Genomic DNA, 16,566 nt, shown 5'->3' with positions numbered 1-16,566 from the left:
ATTTAATTATCTCATAAAAATAGCAAGTCACCAGTCAAGTGGCGCTTCCTTGTGGCACCTTATGTAAATAGTAACATGCTAATAAAAGCTCTCATAAAAGTAAATTATGTACTTTTATTATTCAGTTTGTGTTTTTCTTTCATAAAGATATTTCAACTATTGATACAAAACAAACCAGGAAAATCAATTTTCAGGACAGCATGTCGTAACTGACATATAAATTAACTTTTAAGAAAGTAAGAAATCAACTCAAGCATGAACAGGCTACGTGTTATATAGTGGTTTTATCGAGTCTAAGTGCCGCGTATATATGAGTTATAGAGACAAATAACACAGCTGTACACATGTGAAAGGTGTAGTGAGTAGATAAATAAGATCACGAGTTGCATAGAGACCACATGTTACATGGAGGTGTTATGTCCAGATCACATGTCATACAGGTATCGTAGAGATACCGTGTGTAGTATATAGAGAATATTACACGAGGGTTCATTACATACGGATTACACGAATCGAGTGTCCTTCCAGTGGTCATAGGAAGGTATAACTCCGAAGTCATGAGATCGTCTTTTTGTTTTATTTAGTACCCACCTTTTACATGCATCTAACTGACAAAATATCATATTTTAGTTATTTGTATGGTTTGAAACCGAAACCGGTGTACTATTGTACACTTTCTGCATGACGTCACACTGTAATGACTTGCCCCCTTGCTGACCGATGCATGTCAGTCGTCAAGGCGTCGTGCAGCCTCCTACAGTAAACTACACCGTAGCACCCCGATCTTGATTTGCAGTTGCTTCACTCAGCTATCATGTGTGTGTGTGTGTGTGTGTGTGTGTGTGTGTGTGTGTGTGTGTGTGTGTGTGTGTGTGTAAAAATAAAGAGATAAATTTTCATTTCAAAGGTTAGGTAAAAAACATCAAATTCATAAAATTGAAAGTATATTTACGGTCCTGCCAATAGCACACTAGAAAACAAATGGTCAACATAGATGCCGACATTTACAGCGTAACCGTACAGCCACTGACATGCTCTCTCCTCTAACTTCTTCCTCCATCCTACTCTCTATTTCCACATTTTAACTCTTGGTACTTGTCCTATTTTTGCCTTAATCTTCCAGCGTAACATGTACAGCAATTATTGTATATTTTCAATGATATTGCTTTATCGGATATTTAACCTCTCTCTGTCTCCCTCTCTCTCCATGCTAATAAGAAAAATGCAGGAATATTGCTGACTCAGCCGTTAAACAACAGACAGACAAAACAAAACAGATGCGTTAACGAGAGCACCCGTAACACGGACCCCACGTCAGGGACGTTACCTGAGAGAACGTGCTGCACGGACAACAGGTGTTACATAAAGGCGGTAAACAACAAAGAGGAGGCTGTATCATTTATTCGTACATTCAACAGAAACGGTACACGTCAGAGTTATTGCTACATGCGTACAGTGTTTATCCTCTTTGGTGTAACGTTCACCAGGTGCTCATAATGTTTTTATAGTTGGACGGTATGGATAATAGTTTCGTTTGGCATGGGTTCATCTACTTTACAATATGTTTTATTTATAAATCATATCCGGTTCCACGAAAGCTTTGAAAACCATACATTACATTAATACCCATCGTTGAACTTTTGTGTCATGTGACGTAACTTTGATACTGTGAGGAATTGAGAAGATATAAACTCGATGCACTAATGAACTCTTTCAAAGTAGAAAAAATATATATATTTTACAACACAACCGAACATTTCATCCTTGTCAATCGCATTTTTGGTATAGTTCAACAATATTCCATCCCTGAATATCGATGATTGTCTTGGTACCAGCAGAGTTCTACCGGACACGAGCAGTGTTGCCTGCAGATATCACCACGCTGGACTTCGGTCCGTCGCAAGACGTCCCAGTAACGCGCTACTGGTGTTATATTGTATAAAATCGGCGTTCATACCATCTGGTGCTGTGGTCCGAAAGGAACGTCGAAAAATGTGCGAAAAACGGACCCTATGACATCCAACCATGCTGACATCTCTCAAGGCTTCAGGTTATAACTTTGAACGTGAAAGGGGAAAGTTTCCCTGAACTCTCACTTAACCAAGTGACGTTTAACTAAAACGACAATGTGAAAACCGCATTGTGAGCCTTGATCACCTTATTTCGTGACAAACTGGACCTTACGTGACAGTCTGCTCTTCACAAGATATCACTGTACGGCCTGCGTTATGACTGGAGTTATGGGTCACTTACACATCTGACCTTGACCTCTGTGCGCTGTACAGAGTCCGTGGGTTTTGTGTAAGTGACAGAAATATTGTCGAACGTCATTGGCAGCATTTCAACGTCGTCGTCAACTGAAACGATGTCAAAATGAAAAAGAAGCCCGACACAACCAAACATATTGAGCATTTTCCCCGGAATTGGCCACATGTCTTGTCCCGATGCACAAAATCCAGCGTTATTGATTTCGAATAGTTCTAGATAATGATGGTAACACTTGGTTGGAGTCTCTTGACTGGACGGTGCTGACGGAACTGGCCTGACGTGACCCAAGGGGCGACGTGGCATCACTGTCCGTAGCAGAGATCTTCCGGTCAGTCTGGACTCTCTTCAGAATCCTCCTGGGGGGCACATGTTTTCTTCCGGGGTGAACGGCTCGTTCCCCCGAGTGGGTTGTGTCTTTTGTGGACGGTGCCTCTCTAGAAGATGAGTCTCTGTTGCTCTGTCCGTGACTGATTGTCTTGCGGATATTCCCCGGCCTGAGGTCTATGCTCAGGTTTGAGTTGGCTCTAGAGGTGGGGGTGGATATGAGGGGGGTATGTGCCGGGGAAGGGGATGCCGGCTTGTCTTGGACGTTCAGACTTGATGAGACTACTGGGGCTCGGGCTGGATTGAAACGTTTTCCCATGTGGTAAAACACGCGTCCATGGTTGTCACGTGTCTTTAACAACCCCGTTGTGTTGTCGTCTGATGACTTTGATACGTCTGCTTGTTCAAAGGATCCTTGTCGACTAGGTGCCTTTTCTGATACTTTAGCTTTGTTGGGGCATTCCGAAGTCTTTGCACGCAGTTCAGAACACTTATTGGTATGAATTCGAGCATATTTGTGAAATCCTTTCGGCAAACACTGTCGACGGGCTGAGTCGGGGCTTCCGATTGGTCGCTTGTCAGATGGTTGCGTGTGCGTGTGGTGCTTGGACAGAGGGGAGGTGGGAGCTGATTGGGCAACCTTTACTGCCTCTCGTCTTGACCACGCCTCCTTGTAACCTGAAATGTCAGTAGAAGTCAGCATAATCAACAAACCCAGGCGGTGATGATAAATGAAAAGTAATATTTAGAGAGAATGTGGGATTCGAACCACTGATCATCGTATCCTGGCACGAGAATATGCTCACTGTTTTTTCTGATATCAGTTGCTTCCAATCTTACCTTCTTCATTCTCGAAGAAGTCGTCTCCGTTGCCGACTCGACTGTCGTTGTGAAGATGAGGCTGTCGAGTCACCGTCACCACCCTCGGAGACATGTCGACGTCATTGTCATCTTGTCCCCGCCTTATAAGCTTCGCATTAATGGGCACTGTCGTTGACGTCTTGCGCGGTGGTAATTCCTGAAATACAATCAAGTTGTCAGATATCATTTCAAAACAACCGTGGTACACCTCTTCGACAATTTTAGACGTTCATATGAACTTCAAAGAATTTACCTGAAATACAAGCGATATTTTGGTTGGTTCCATGAGTCTGCCGTCGATGTGTGGGACCTTGCCCTTGACTCTAAGATCGGCCTGATACCGACACAACTTCCGGCTAAACATTTGGTAGGTGGCGTTGGCAGAGCTGGGTACATTTCCGGTCACGAATCTAATAATTTCTCCGACTCTGAAGCCCAGTTGCTCACTCATATGCTTCAGGATGCTGGAGTCGATAGCGTCCGCCTTGATCCTGTTGGGGAAAGGGGGACGATCTAACGATTTATTCTTTCCTGTAAATGGACAAAAAAAGAAGAAAATAGTATTTTAGAAATTCTTGCCATGTTGGTTAACAGCATTTCCAAATGACAAAGGCAGTTGCAACAAATTCGCAATCCAGTAAGTAGTTACCACCGAGGATTCAATAAATACGTAACAGCCTCAACATCAATGGTGCGATGTGGTGTAGGAATGCCATATGTTCATCTTTGAAAGTGGGTTCACTTAACGCTTGTCTATATTAATAACCCCAAAATGTTAACATCTCTACACCATTTTGTAGTTTTTACATCCCAATCAATCATAAGGCACTAATTACACTCTGCCGTATTTATCTTCGATTTTTTTCATATTGACCTTCACTGGTAAAACACAATTAATGTTTATAAGTCAATGCTGCTGTACGCTTCATTAAACAGAACTCTTGAGTGGTTACATCTCCTTTTGTATCTGCCCATCTCCAGTATTGTCGTGTGAACTACTGACAATGCAAGGACATTAATTGAATTTCATAAGGAAAGGCTGAGAGGGAGGGGCAGCTGATTGATTCAGCTACCTATGTCACTGGTTTCTAGGGAACTACGGCTGAGCGGGCAGAGTCAGGTATGAAATATGCATGGCGTTCCTCCATGTTATAATTACAACACGGCAGCAGAATGAGGGAAGGTGTATGCAGTTGGTGGTGCACGTAACTTAACATTGACCAAAGCCATAGGTAAAACTCTGTTTCAGAGATCACTTGTCTATATGCAAGAGAAGAGATGGGATAAAACCAACCAAAGACTTAATTCTGGAAATGATTTAGTCTAGAATATATGTGCTTCAGATCATTGCTACATGTGAGATTAGAAAGTGACTAAAGCCAAATGTTTAAATCTGTAATTATATTTTTTTTCTGTTCACATATTTCTCTAAAAATGACTTCGCTTTGAATAATTTCAAAATCAATTGACGAAAATCAATTAGGTTTGTTTCTGAAACTCTTTTTAATACATGCAGACAGAGAAAGTTCAAGATGACCTTTATCTTTATGAGCGGATAAGGATATATATCAGGGTATGAATTCCCACAGCGAGTTCCCAAACTTCGGATCATTTCACACTGGTATTGCAAATCACTGCGGAAAACACACAACAAATACTGACAGCTTTGGACACCTTTCACCATGTGTTCGAATCCAAGGCAAGCACTGTTGTGCTAGGTCCCATATCCCTGCTCTAGACTTCACCAGTGTTGAAGACTGACATGATTTCCAGGTTCCCCCACACCAATCTGATACCGTTCAAGGCCGCCTTAAACTCACCTCACTGCCTCACATATTCTTACATTCTGTAGAACTCACCTTCCGTCAACCACGGGTGCCGCATGGCGTCCAGTAGTGTGATCCTCTTGTTGGGATCTGGTGTCAAGAACTTCCGGATCAGATCCCGACACTCTGTTACAACATGGACATGTGGAGTTATATTCAAGTTTAGGTTTTAAAGCTGCTTCAAGGACATGATCATACACGTACTGCTTACAAAACCTTTTAAATAAAAACAATCCCATTCATCCCTATTCTAAACTAAATCTGAGTACGATATTTGTACTGCCATTAGTCTGCAGCGCGTGAACAAACATGTTGGAAGGGTTGAGAAACATTCAGTTACATAATATTTACACTCAGAGTATCTTTGTTTCGATACCTTGGTGCGTCCAGACACATTTCAATAAAACAGTGTCTGCTCCACTAACATATACTTTCTATCAAACGTTTACCCTGACTTAAAACACCCACTCTACGTTATGTATGTATGCATGTCTCTACGAACTTGGTGAAAACAACTGCAAACCTTATGCAGACTAACTACATGAGGATCATGGATCAATTTGCTGAAAAGCATGTGCAAATATCGTGCATGTGAACAACTGCGTTTTGGTGTAAAGCTTTGATAAGAATTAGCCATTTTTCACCGAGCTTCATTTATCGAACGTATAGACAATAATTGTTTCAACGTTACGAACTTGTTTTTACAATACATCCGTTCATGCATACACAGTACCTTTGTTTGTGGATTATTTTGCAAAATAGTTGAGAACAGATGATGGAAGTAAGTGGTTGCATTTACACCAGTGAGTCTAAACGTTTGATGGGCAGAATACGTGTGACTTGTGCTTTTTATTTCTCGATTGGGATGCCTACCTCTCGACAGGGTTTCCGGTATAGGGTTCATGTTGCCCTTGACCATCTTATCATGTAGTGTCTTGATGTTGAACGGTTCTACCGTGAAGGGGAGACTTCCGGTCAGCATAGCGTACATATTGACCCCTCTGAAACGGGAAGACGCACATGGAGCAGTTCACACTCGTGGGCAGATTCCGATATTGTTAATGGTGTTAGTCGGTTTGCCAGCTACACCACTTTGACTGTATTGTCCAGAATGGATTGTTGGGACATTCTTTTGTCAGTACTGACAGGGACTGGACACACGTTATTTAACTTATGAAAACCATCTCCCGACAATTACATAGATTACATAGAAAAATACATGTAGAGGCCCATGAACAAAGGCAAGGCTATTTCAGATTAACTGAGACACTCTTTAGGTACAGTGACTTGACTCAAAATATTTATACTTTGTAGTATAAGTCATTTATATTGGTGTTGATATCTAAACTAACTTTAGGATTCCAAGGCCTTGTATGACATCAAACCAACAGATGACATGATTTGGACATTTTATGAAGAAATGATTGGAATCTTCAACCAGAGCAACGGAGAGAAAGCTTTACTGTCAGATAAACTGACAGGGAACAGAGATTATTCAATAAATAAGCATCAAGGATGTGTCACTAATCACTAAAGGTAACCTTAGGCGGTTTGCGGGATGTTAAGTGCTAGCAGCACAGAGAGCGTCAGAGGTCACGTAGGCCACTGAGGTTAATCAAACCACGTCAATTACCTGTTCATTCGTTCAAGAATATACTCAGGTGTGGGAAGGAACACAGAATAGCGCATAACAATAATTGTTGATGTCAGCACGGAAAATAGGTGTTCCGCCCTTCACCCCATGATGGACAATCTGAGATGGACCTAACTGGCCAAATATGACCTCACTGTTGTGAGATGAAGCTCGGCCCTGTACAGTGTTTCTAAACAGGGCCTGCTGGCGTGGGACTGTACTCCTGTCTAGCATTAAGTCCAAGACGTATATCTAATATGTCATATTCAAAAGCATGTGCACTCAAACGGAAAATCCAAATTGACTTGAGAACAATAATCAATTGCAAAAGCAAAGACAATCTGAACTTAAGAAATCACTAACACCTGAACTGTATTCCCCTCATCGGCTCGGGTTAGCAATATCTTGGCAATATCATGGCGGGGACACCAGAACATGGTTTCACACATTGTGCCTATATGGTTCTTGACGCTGAAGTGTTAAAAGTGGACGCTTTAACCGCTAAGCTACCCCGCTCACCGACACATCCCTTGTCGTGCAGATAGAGCTGTTTTAATTACAATCGCAAAAGGTATACTAAAGAACTCGGGGTTGTTATTTGTAAGTTGAAGTTATTATGTCGTCATTTGTCTGAAGATATCATTTCATGTCTTTAGCAGAAAACTGGGACTCCAAAGCGTAACTTACAGAAAGACTAACCGCATTACACAATCCAATGACCAGTCTTTGCAACAACCTTATTCAACACAAACCCCGATCAGGTAAATAGTACTAACCGCTGTAAACAGAAGCCACAACGCATGCGTGACCTATTTTAATTATGCATTAGAGCTCGAATTAGGCTTCAGGATGTACAGTTCATCTGATTACTTGTGACGTCACTGGTGTCCTGTCTTAAACTTTTGCCCTCGATGAATCCATGGGTCAAACAATGTCCATCAGGCAAACACTGTCCATACTGGTCAACTGCGACCCGCTGTGTCGAATCAAGGCCTTAGTCTTGGTAGGTACATAGGTTAGTAGTTCATCACTACTGGGGACATTTTAAAAAGGCGGAATCTGCTTACATGCTCCAAACGTCAACCTGAGGCCCGTATTTCCGGTGACTTAGTAGTTCCGGTGCTGCGTACGCAGGACTTCCGCACTGAGTGACGCAGTACTCCTGGGCTGTTGTTCCGTCTGCCGTGGTTATCACCTTGATCGAGTTGCTCAGACCGAAATCTACAAACATCAGGAGGTCACTGATAACACGTAATAGTTCATACACAAACAAAAAACATGTTTCAAATTACTTCTTTTTTTTCCTGAGAGATCGTTATTTATTCGAATGTGCAATATGTGGTGCACAGCCATCTCGAGAATTCAGGAGACAATAGACAAGGAGATTGACGCCATGCCGTCGGGCCTTCAGAAGTGAGCATGTACATGTGAAGCCCTTCACTGACGCCCAACTCCCTCTGTAACTATAACAATACCCCCCCCCCCTCTACACCCTCGATGTCCCATAGAACCACAGAGGCACACTCCCTTAATGTTCGTCAAACTCCACTCTTACATACGTTCCACTCCGCTATACACACGTCTTCTCCAACACCCACCCAAACACCCAGCTGTTCCCATGATCTTAAACCGCACCACCCCACACGTCCTCTAGCTGTTCCCATGAACCACCTAGCTATCCCCAAGCCCCACCCATCCCCATATCATAAAGTACTTTATATTCTACTTCAGGATAATGGGGCCACTGACCCAGACTAATAAACCTGGGGTTAAGATGAGAACGACATTGTCATCTTCCACCCAATCTTCAGCGTGATTTACGTACTCTTCACTAAAACACTTGAAAGGGTAGCTGCTCTCAAGATTACAAGGCGTGAGGCTTACAAATATTTTATTAATAATAAGCTGTAAATTATTTCTGATAAGCAAGGCTTGAAGGTGTGATCAATGGCGTGCACAGCCAGGATACGCGGGATTGATGTAATAAACCCATTTCGATCAGTCGCTGAGCGGATATGGTCTAAACAATGCTGCTGCAATTCCAGAGCATGCCCATAAAGGCGTATGTCATAGTCAAATGACTCTTGACTAAAACCAATGGTCAGTTGGATGGTAGAAAATAAATTAGAAGACGTAAAAAGCGGGCTTAGGATCCTGAGAAGGAGGTGAAGTACACAAACACTCACCGATGATCTTGATATCTTTGGTTTCATCAAGTAGCAAGTTTTCTATTTTGAGATCTCTGAAAAAAATTGAAAGAATTCGTTTTTATGTCCAATAGATATTCACTATATACAAGACTTCTAGAATCAACCCAGACTTTTCACATTTTATACATTTTATATCTCCAAACATGGACGATATATGCAGCATGCTCTAAATGACAGGAAACTGTAACTGTATGAAGTGTACCCGGTAGATGTATCAGGTGGAGGATCTCTCCACTAATTGGACCTCTGTTTACATGTGCGTCTTTCCTACAGAGTATGGGAGTTGTAAGCGCAATGGAAGATGAAAGATGACCCCTGAGATAGTTTCCGGTTAACGGATGACGGTGATATTTCATGTTAGTATCTCTATGTAATATCAGATATAATTAGGTACGTATTCAACCTTAGCGAATCTCGGTTAATGTAAAGGTTTTCTCGAACACATCTTGCCAGGGCAAAGGTCAAGGATTCACTCAGTGTACCTTGGGAATATGGAACCGAGATCTCCACTGACAAACATTTTCACACCTTGGCTAGCTGACCGTCCCCAGGAGATCAAGTAATTGCAATGACCTTGACTAATCCACGGACTCGATGAAGGTGGATGTAAACAATTAACTATTCATATGAGAATAGTGGCTTGGCAATTGAACACACAACAAGAAGTGGACACGACACGTTTGAGTGAACAGAGAGAGGGGGATTAAACTGTGCCCTACACTTATATGTACCCATATTCACCTATATATGTATCTGTTTGAAATTGCTCGTTGGCTATTCGGCAAGTTAGGAAATACAGCAGTTATCGTGTTCATTGTTCAGCGTTAACTGCCCATTTTACGGTAATGGACAAGATGTTGACCACACATATATATCGGTCAGTCATCCGCAGGAAGACCTAGACTGGAGATATCACCATGCCTTGTTTCTCATTCCGCGTTAGCGGGTTGTTATCGCACACAATGTCGTGTTTGAAGACGCTGGGACAATAATGTTGTTTCCTTAGAGTGATATACACCAGACTGCTTAATTATTTGGATGTTGGTAAACACTGTAACCAGCGGTATTCCATCTTTGTCCATTCACTCACCTAGCAACACGCAGTGGCCCTTTCCATTGAGTATTACTGCAGTTTGTGTGTGTGTGTGTGTGTGTGTGTGTGTGTGTGTGTGTGTGTGTGTGTGTGTGTGTGTGTGTGTGTGTGTGTGTGTGTGTGTGTGTGTGTGATTCATGCACACGGGAACAGGTCAACAGAACGCAGACTGACATGGACAAAAGTCGTAGCACCTTAACTACTGTGTGAGAGAAAGTGAATTTAGTTTCCTGCCACTGTGATCAGTATCAGTTGCAGGTATACAACTTGGGAAGTGAGCTCTAATGCATGCTTTAGACCTGATTGCCAGCAATGAAACCCACGGGGGACATAACTAAGGCGAACGGAGATTCGAACCCATCATCGTAGGTGCCTGGTAACCCTAGGAACGACAACTCTGCACAGAACTAGTCCGTTTGGAAGGACTCTAACGCGATAGTCTTTTTCATTATCACGGATTCTCCTAAAAGACTAAAAGGAGAAGACAAATTTGATAAGGAGCTATGTTTACTATAGTCCTGAGATTGACGTAAACTACAGAGTTAATTATTTTTCTCTGTTTTGAGGTTGTATGTTCATTGCTAACCGATGCAGTCAGATTTATTTCAGCTAGAGTATATATGGTCTGAATGTAACTATACGAGTCTTGACCCAACAATTCAATGATGGACATCGATGTACGCAACGGTGGACCAGTGAAGGTTCCGGGGGAGAATAGGCCTGCAGCAACCCATGCTTGCCATAAAAGGTGACTAGGCTTGTCGTAAGAGGCGACTAACGGGACCGGGTGGTCAGACTCGCTGACTTGGTTGACACATGTCATTGGTTCCCAATTGCGCAGACCGATGCTCATGTTGTTGATCACTGGATTATCTGGTCGAGACTCGATTATTTACAGACCGCCGCCATATAGCTGAAATACTGCTGAGTGCGGCGTAAAACTAAACTCACTCGCCTTTTATGGCAAGCATCGGTTGCTGAAGACCCGTTCTACCCAGGATTTTCACGGGTCCGATGTATAAGGAAAAAGCCCATATCGAAATGTAAAACCTTGCCAAGATCATGCATCAAAAAGTAGGTAATACTAGTGCATACGTCCTCAGACCGAATATATTCACATTTAGAGTTAAACAAAGGCTTTCAGCACTCGTATGTTTCCCCTGGTCATCCAAAGTCATTTACAGCAATGCGTCTCTAAAAGAGCATACGACATTTAGAGCCATTGTGTGCTGTAATCCGTAAACATGCCCGACAAAAGATAGTGTTTAGGATATCGATGTTCTTATCCAAGCTCTTATTGTTGAACGGGAGCTCATCGGAACCAAAAGGAAGAGGCCGGGTCGAATACGTACATACATGTAGTACGCCATTGACGAGACTGACTGTTTGTCCAGGAAACAGGCCAATGCATTGTCTGACGATGTTGAAACAGAGGAATATTCACAGAACTTCCTGACACTGTCATAAAGGTTTTATCCTGATGTCTACGGACGTTCAATTCACCACTCATCCGGTCACGTGAACACCATCCGTGACGTTGGAATGTAAGACAAAACACTGACATACTTCTATCAAAATGATGGAAATTAAAAAAATAACTATAAATCACAATGACCGATTATCTCTCAAGCCATGGCGGTAATAGAAAATTCATTTGTATATTGTTCCTTCACTGATCGTCTACAACCCAGCCCGTTCACAGCGTCTGCACAATTTACTTGTTATTTTCTTGTGTTGATTGATGCTGTTATCCAGGTAATCCCCACCCTCCCTAACCCGTCCCCCTGGAGGACAGTAGCATCCCCCATGTTGATCTAGTAACCAAGCTACCGTTAGTCTCAATATTTTCATCTTCACTTCGCTGATTGTTCAGATAAGAACAAGCGAATCGATGCAAATCTGAAGGCGTCGTGCCAATAAAACACGTCTGAATTGTTGTCAGGAAAACATGACTATGTGGCCATGATATTTCAGACATGACAGCTATTTTTCATCAATGTATTTTTCATTCTTGTAATGTGTTCTGTTCATTGTGGTCTGTTTGTTGGCAAAATATTATAATCACCCGTGATTCCAGCTACCTTTGCGATATCGTGAATGTGATTGGACACACTCCGCTAGACATCTAACCTCCACTGTACTTATTACAGGCCTTCCACACAGAATGAGAGCAAATCAATGGAAGTTTAGAGTAAGTGCCGATCCCAGCGGTGCTGATCAATATTTACTTTTTAATTCTTGTGAAATTTAGTCACCCCGAGGGATGTTTTGGTGTATTGGCGCGTGAGATTGATCTATAGAAACGCCCTCTTCATGTATCTTCGCCTTAAACACTCGGGGAATGATCACTGTGATGTTTGAGGTAACCAGCCTATTAGCTTGTTATTTGTGGAGTCAGTTATCGTGGCATTCTTAAAACACGGCACGGGTGTCATGCGCCTCATCAAGTGTCACGGGCAAACGCCATTTGGAACAACAATCTGTTAACAATGTGGGGGAATCTGACGTTTCTGTTAACAATCCCGGGCAAACGTCGTTTGGAACAACAGTCTGGCGTGTCTGTTAACAATCTGGGGTTTCTGTTAACAATCTGGCGTTTCCGTTAGTAACAAACCCTAACCTAGTCTGTCGTCTCTGCTGACAATCTGGCGTTTCTGTTAACAATCTGGGATTCCTGTTAAAAGTCTGGGGTTTCTGTTAACAATCTGAGGTTCCTGTCAACGCTCGGGTGTTCTGTTAACAATCTGACATATCTGTTAACAATCTGACATTTCTGTTAACAATCTGGGGTTTCCGTTAACAATCTGGCGTTTCTGTTAGCAAAAATCCCTAACCTAGTCTGGCGTCTCTGTTAACAATCTGGCGTTTTTGTTAACAGTCTGAGGTTTCCGTTAACAACCTGGGGTTTCTGATAACAATCTGAAGTTCCTGTCAACACTCGGGTGTTCTGTTGACAATCTGACATATTTGTTAACAATTCCGGGCGAACGCCGTTTGGAACAACAGTCTTGCGTTTCTGTTAACCATCTGAGGTTTCTGTTAACAATCTGACATTTCTGTTATCAATCTGACATTTCTGTTAACAATCTGGGGCTTCTGTTAACAATCTGGCGTTTCTAACTATATGACATGAAAAGGTAAAATGCAACTAGGAAAACGTAACTTCATGGAAAAAAGACCAAAAACTCACGTAAAATGTCAAAATAATGATCCACCGTACCTATGCAATATCCCTGCGTGATGTAAATAGTCTACAGCTGAGACAATCTGACGAATGTATCGGCGTACTTCTTTTTCTTCTAATTTCTTCCGCTTGCAGATGTAGTCCATGAGATCTCCGTGCTGACAAAGCTCGGTGACGAGGTAATAACTGTTTTCTGTCTCCATGATCTCAAGGAGCTGCACAACGTTCTGGTGACGAACCATTTGTAGTAGTCGCCCCTCCCGGCGCAGATTTTTCCGCACATAGGTGTCACTTTTCGCTCGCTTTTTGTCTATAACTTTTATTGCCACCTGAAACAGATTGTAGGAATCAGCTAACAAGTTGGGCAACCAAGATATCTGGATATCCAGCATTATCTTGACACCACAAATATATCACTATTTGTTGTTGAATTGACACTTGCATTGTTATTTCATAATTAATTTCAAGTCAAAGTTGAAGATCTGTCTATACACTGACTGAGGAAAACGCTGGTCAGCAGCTACTGGGTGCTACTACTACCAACACCCTGGTCATAGCTCTACAGCACCATACAGCACTGTGACTCTTGTAGTGATAGGTTTGTTGGGCTTAATGGTACATGGAGGCAGAAAACTGCCCATCCCAAAATTTGAAAGATCTTGTTTATGCAATTCTTCAGTTGAATATGAAGTAAATTTTATCCTTGACTGACAATTTTATAAAGATTTACGTTACAAGTATATCCCAGAATATTATCTATGGAAACCATCACTGATATCTTCTACTACATATATACATATATCTTAACAACTAATAATGAATCCACCATTCGTCGTCTAGGTCTCTGTGTTAAGTATGCATTTATTCGTCACAACGAGCACAATTAATCATGTCCTCATGTATGTCTCTACAACATGTATCACAACCCTGTATGTAACTCTCTTGTATAAGGACCGGTGGCCTAAAATACAATAAACGATTGTCTTGTCTAGTGACATGGTGGTGACCGTGTATCTTGTAGCTGTCAAGGACTGTGGCACAAGCTCAGTGCATTCGCTTACTTACTCTTCTATACTAAAGGGCAAATGAAACGTTGTTGGAGATTGTATGAACGTCCAGTGATTTGCCGTTGATCCCTAGTTAACCTCGTCATACCTGGTGTGTTCAGAAAACAAGTGAACGGTTGCCATTCAAGCTGACAGTTCACGCCTGAGTGACTGCATGATGCACATCCATTCCGATTTCAGTGTTGTGTTTGTGGAAACTCTTCCCTTTCCACAAACTAAAGCATTTCTAACCTCAGTGTCCAGCAACAGTCAGGTTAAACAGGCTATACGACCATAATTTTTGTTTTCCTAAAACTTGACTCCCGGTGTATATTTAAAAATATAGGTTCAAATACTCCATTGATACTTAAATGTCATTTCCAATATTACGATGTTTCTTTTGCTTTTAGTGTATATTATTGTCGCTATGTCACTTTAACAAGTTGTCCTCCATGCGCATACTGCCGTTCAGTGACATTCTATCTTGTGTTGGCGGTGTATTTGTGAGGCCGACAGATTTTCCCTTCTGAAAGACCCCTATCAATCACCATGGACAGAAGATGGAAACAACACCAAAAGCTGCAGTATCGCTATATCACCTATTTGCAACTGATGGGTCTGCAAATACTGTTTGGCAACATCTTAGAAGGACAGTTCAGACGTTGGGAAGTATAATATTGACAACTTTTACGGGTAAAACTTTTTATTTCGTGCGAAGTTTCGGTACATATTCTTGTACCGTTGTCAAACAGGAATGTCAGGATTAATCATTCACAAGATTCGTGCACGACAACGGAACAAGAATCTGTATCGAAAAGTAAGCCTCACTCACGAAAAAGAGAAGGCGTTATGTGTAAATTGTATCTGTAACATACGGCTTGGCGGCCAAAATGTGCAGATTCGTGTACGCAAGCACGCGCGCATGAACTGAGAGTCAGGCCCATGATGAGACGTGCACGTCTGCCTCTAAGTGCAGTAATATTGAACGTGACGTTAAATCTTATCTCACCTTACCACCCGACACGCCTTTGATAATATTTACAACTGTACTACAAACAACCGACTGCAAATACAACAGATGTCCGTGGCAACACCGAATATTGTCATGTTTTCCGTGTTTTATCGAGCGTTCCACTAGCCATGTTATCCCCACACACGTATCCGAGGCTCCACACACGACATATCGTGATCACCATACACCATACACAGGAGTGAACGTATCTGTTCCAGGTCCTGAAACCAAGCACCTCCGTGCTAAGTTTCACTGTTACATGCCGTACACGGGGTATATACTCGCTGGTGTGCTGTACGTGGGGTTATATAAACATATATAACCCAGTGAAGTAATCACTTGACAAACACATTGTGATATAATGTCACAAGCTCACACACTACCCACTATAAACCTGGTTACCTCGAGGGTTCTAACCCCCTACCATGCACTGGGGGCACACAACCCAGGGCGATGTCAGTGGTAAACTTGAAAGTACCAAGTCTTAGTTTTTTGTTTTTTTTGTAGAGAGGCTAATGATACCCTTGCATACTGACCATGGACTAAGTGCTATACTGGGGGTGTGGATGGGATTTGATTGTATTAGAACTAGAGCAGTTTGTTTAATCATATTATGGTGTTTCGTGCCTATGTATCCACAGCATGAGTAGACACGCGTTTGTAGTAAACAACCCAGCGAAATACCAGATGTTCCTTCCATAAATGACTGTGTGTTCAGTGTGTTCAGTGTGTTCAGTTGAGCTATCGTGCATGACAGCATGGGAGATTATGACTGACTGACTGACTGAGTTTGGTTTTAAGCCGCTGTTTGCAATATTCCAGCAACATCACGGCGGGTGACCCCAGCAACATCACGGTGGGGGACACCAGCAATATCACGGCGGGGGACACCAGTAACATCACGGCGGGGGACACTATAAATGGACTTCACACATTGTAGCCACGTGGGTCAACATGGCTATGAACATGGCACTATGAATACATGGCACAGGCAACGTGGAGTGATTGAGTAAATATGGTTTTAGGCCACTTTTAGCAATATTACAGCAACATCATTGCGGGGACACCAGAAATGGGCTTCATACATTGTACCCAAGTGGGGAATCGAA

The 16,566-nt window shown here is 42.3% G+C and overlaps 1 protein-coding gene across 4 annotated transcripts in view; it reads right to left on the bottom strand.

Moving 5' to 3' along the window:
- Positions 1–1,383: 1,383 nt before the first annotated feature.
- The window catches only part of LOC137286700 (hormonally up-regulated neu tumor-associated kinase homolog A-like), a 36,119-nt gene continuing 20,936 nt past the window's right edge, over positions 1,384–16,566 (bottom strand). For all 4 annotated transcript variants that reach the window (XM_067818682.1, XM_067818680.1, XM_067818679.1 and 1 more), the window contains exons 3-10: positions 13,436–13,728; positions 9,099–9,154; positions 7,980–8,133; positions 6,153–6,280; positions 5,313–5,405; positions 3,707–3,984; positions 3,433–3,610; positions 1,384–3,270 (exon numbers count right to left, since the gene is read on the bottom strand). In XM_067818682.1, the coding sequence (XP_067674783.1) occupies positions 2,462–3,270; positions 3,433–3,610; positions 3,707–3,984; positions 5,313–5,405; positions 6,153–6,280; positions 7,980–8,133; positions 9,099–9,154; positions 13,436–13,728 (1,989 nt within the window). In that variant the 3' untranslated portion in view covers positions 1,384–2,461. The remainder of the gene's footprint in view (positions 3,271–3,432; positions 3,611–3,706; positions 3,985–5,312; positions 5,406–6,152; positions 6,281–7,979; positions 8,134–9,098; positions 9,155–13,435; positions 13,729–16,566) is intronic.

The sequence above is a fragment of the Haliotis asinina genome, chromosome 6, assembly GCF_037392515.1.
Source record: "Haliotis asinina isolate JCU_RB_2024 chromosome 6, JCU_Hal_asi_v2, whole genome shotgun sequence".
NCBI classification, from domain to species: Eukaryota; Metazoa; Mollusca; class Gastropoda; order Lepetellida; family Haliotidae; genus Haliotis; species Haliotis asinina.
This window is presented reverse-complemented; position numbering and strand designations above follow the sequence as displayed.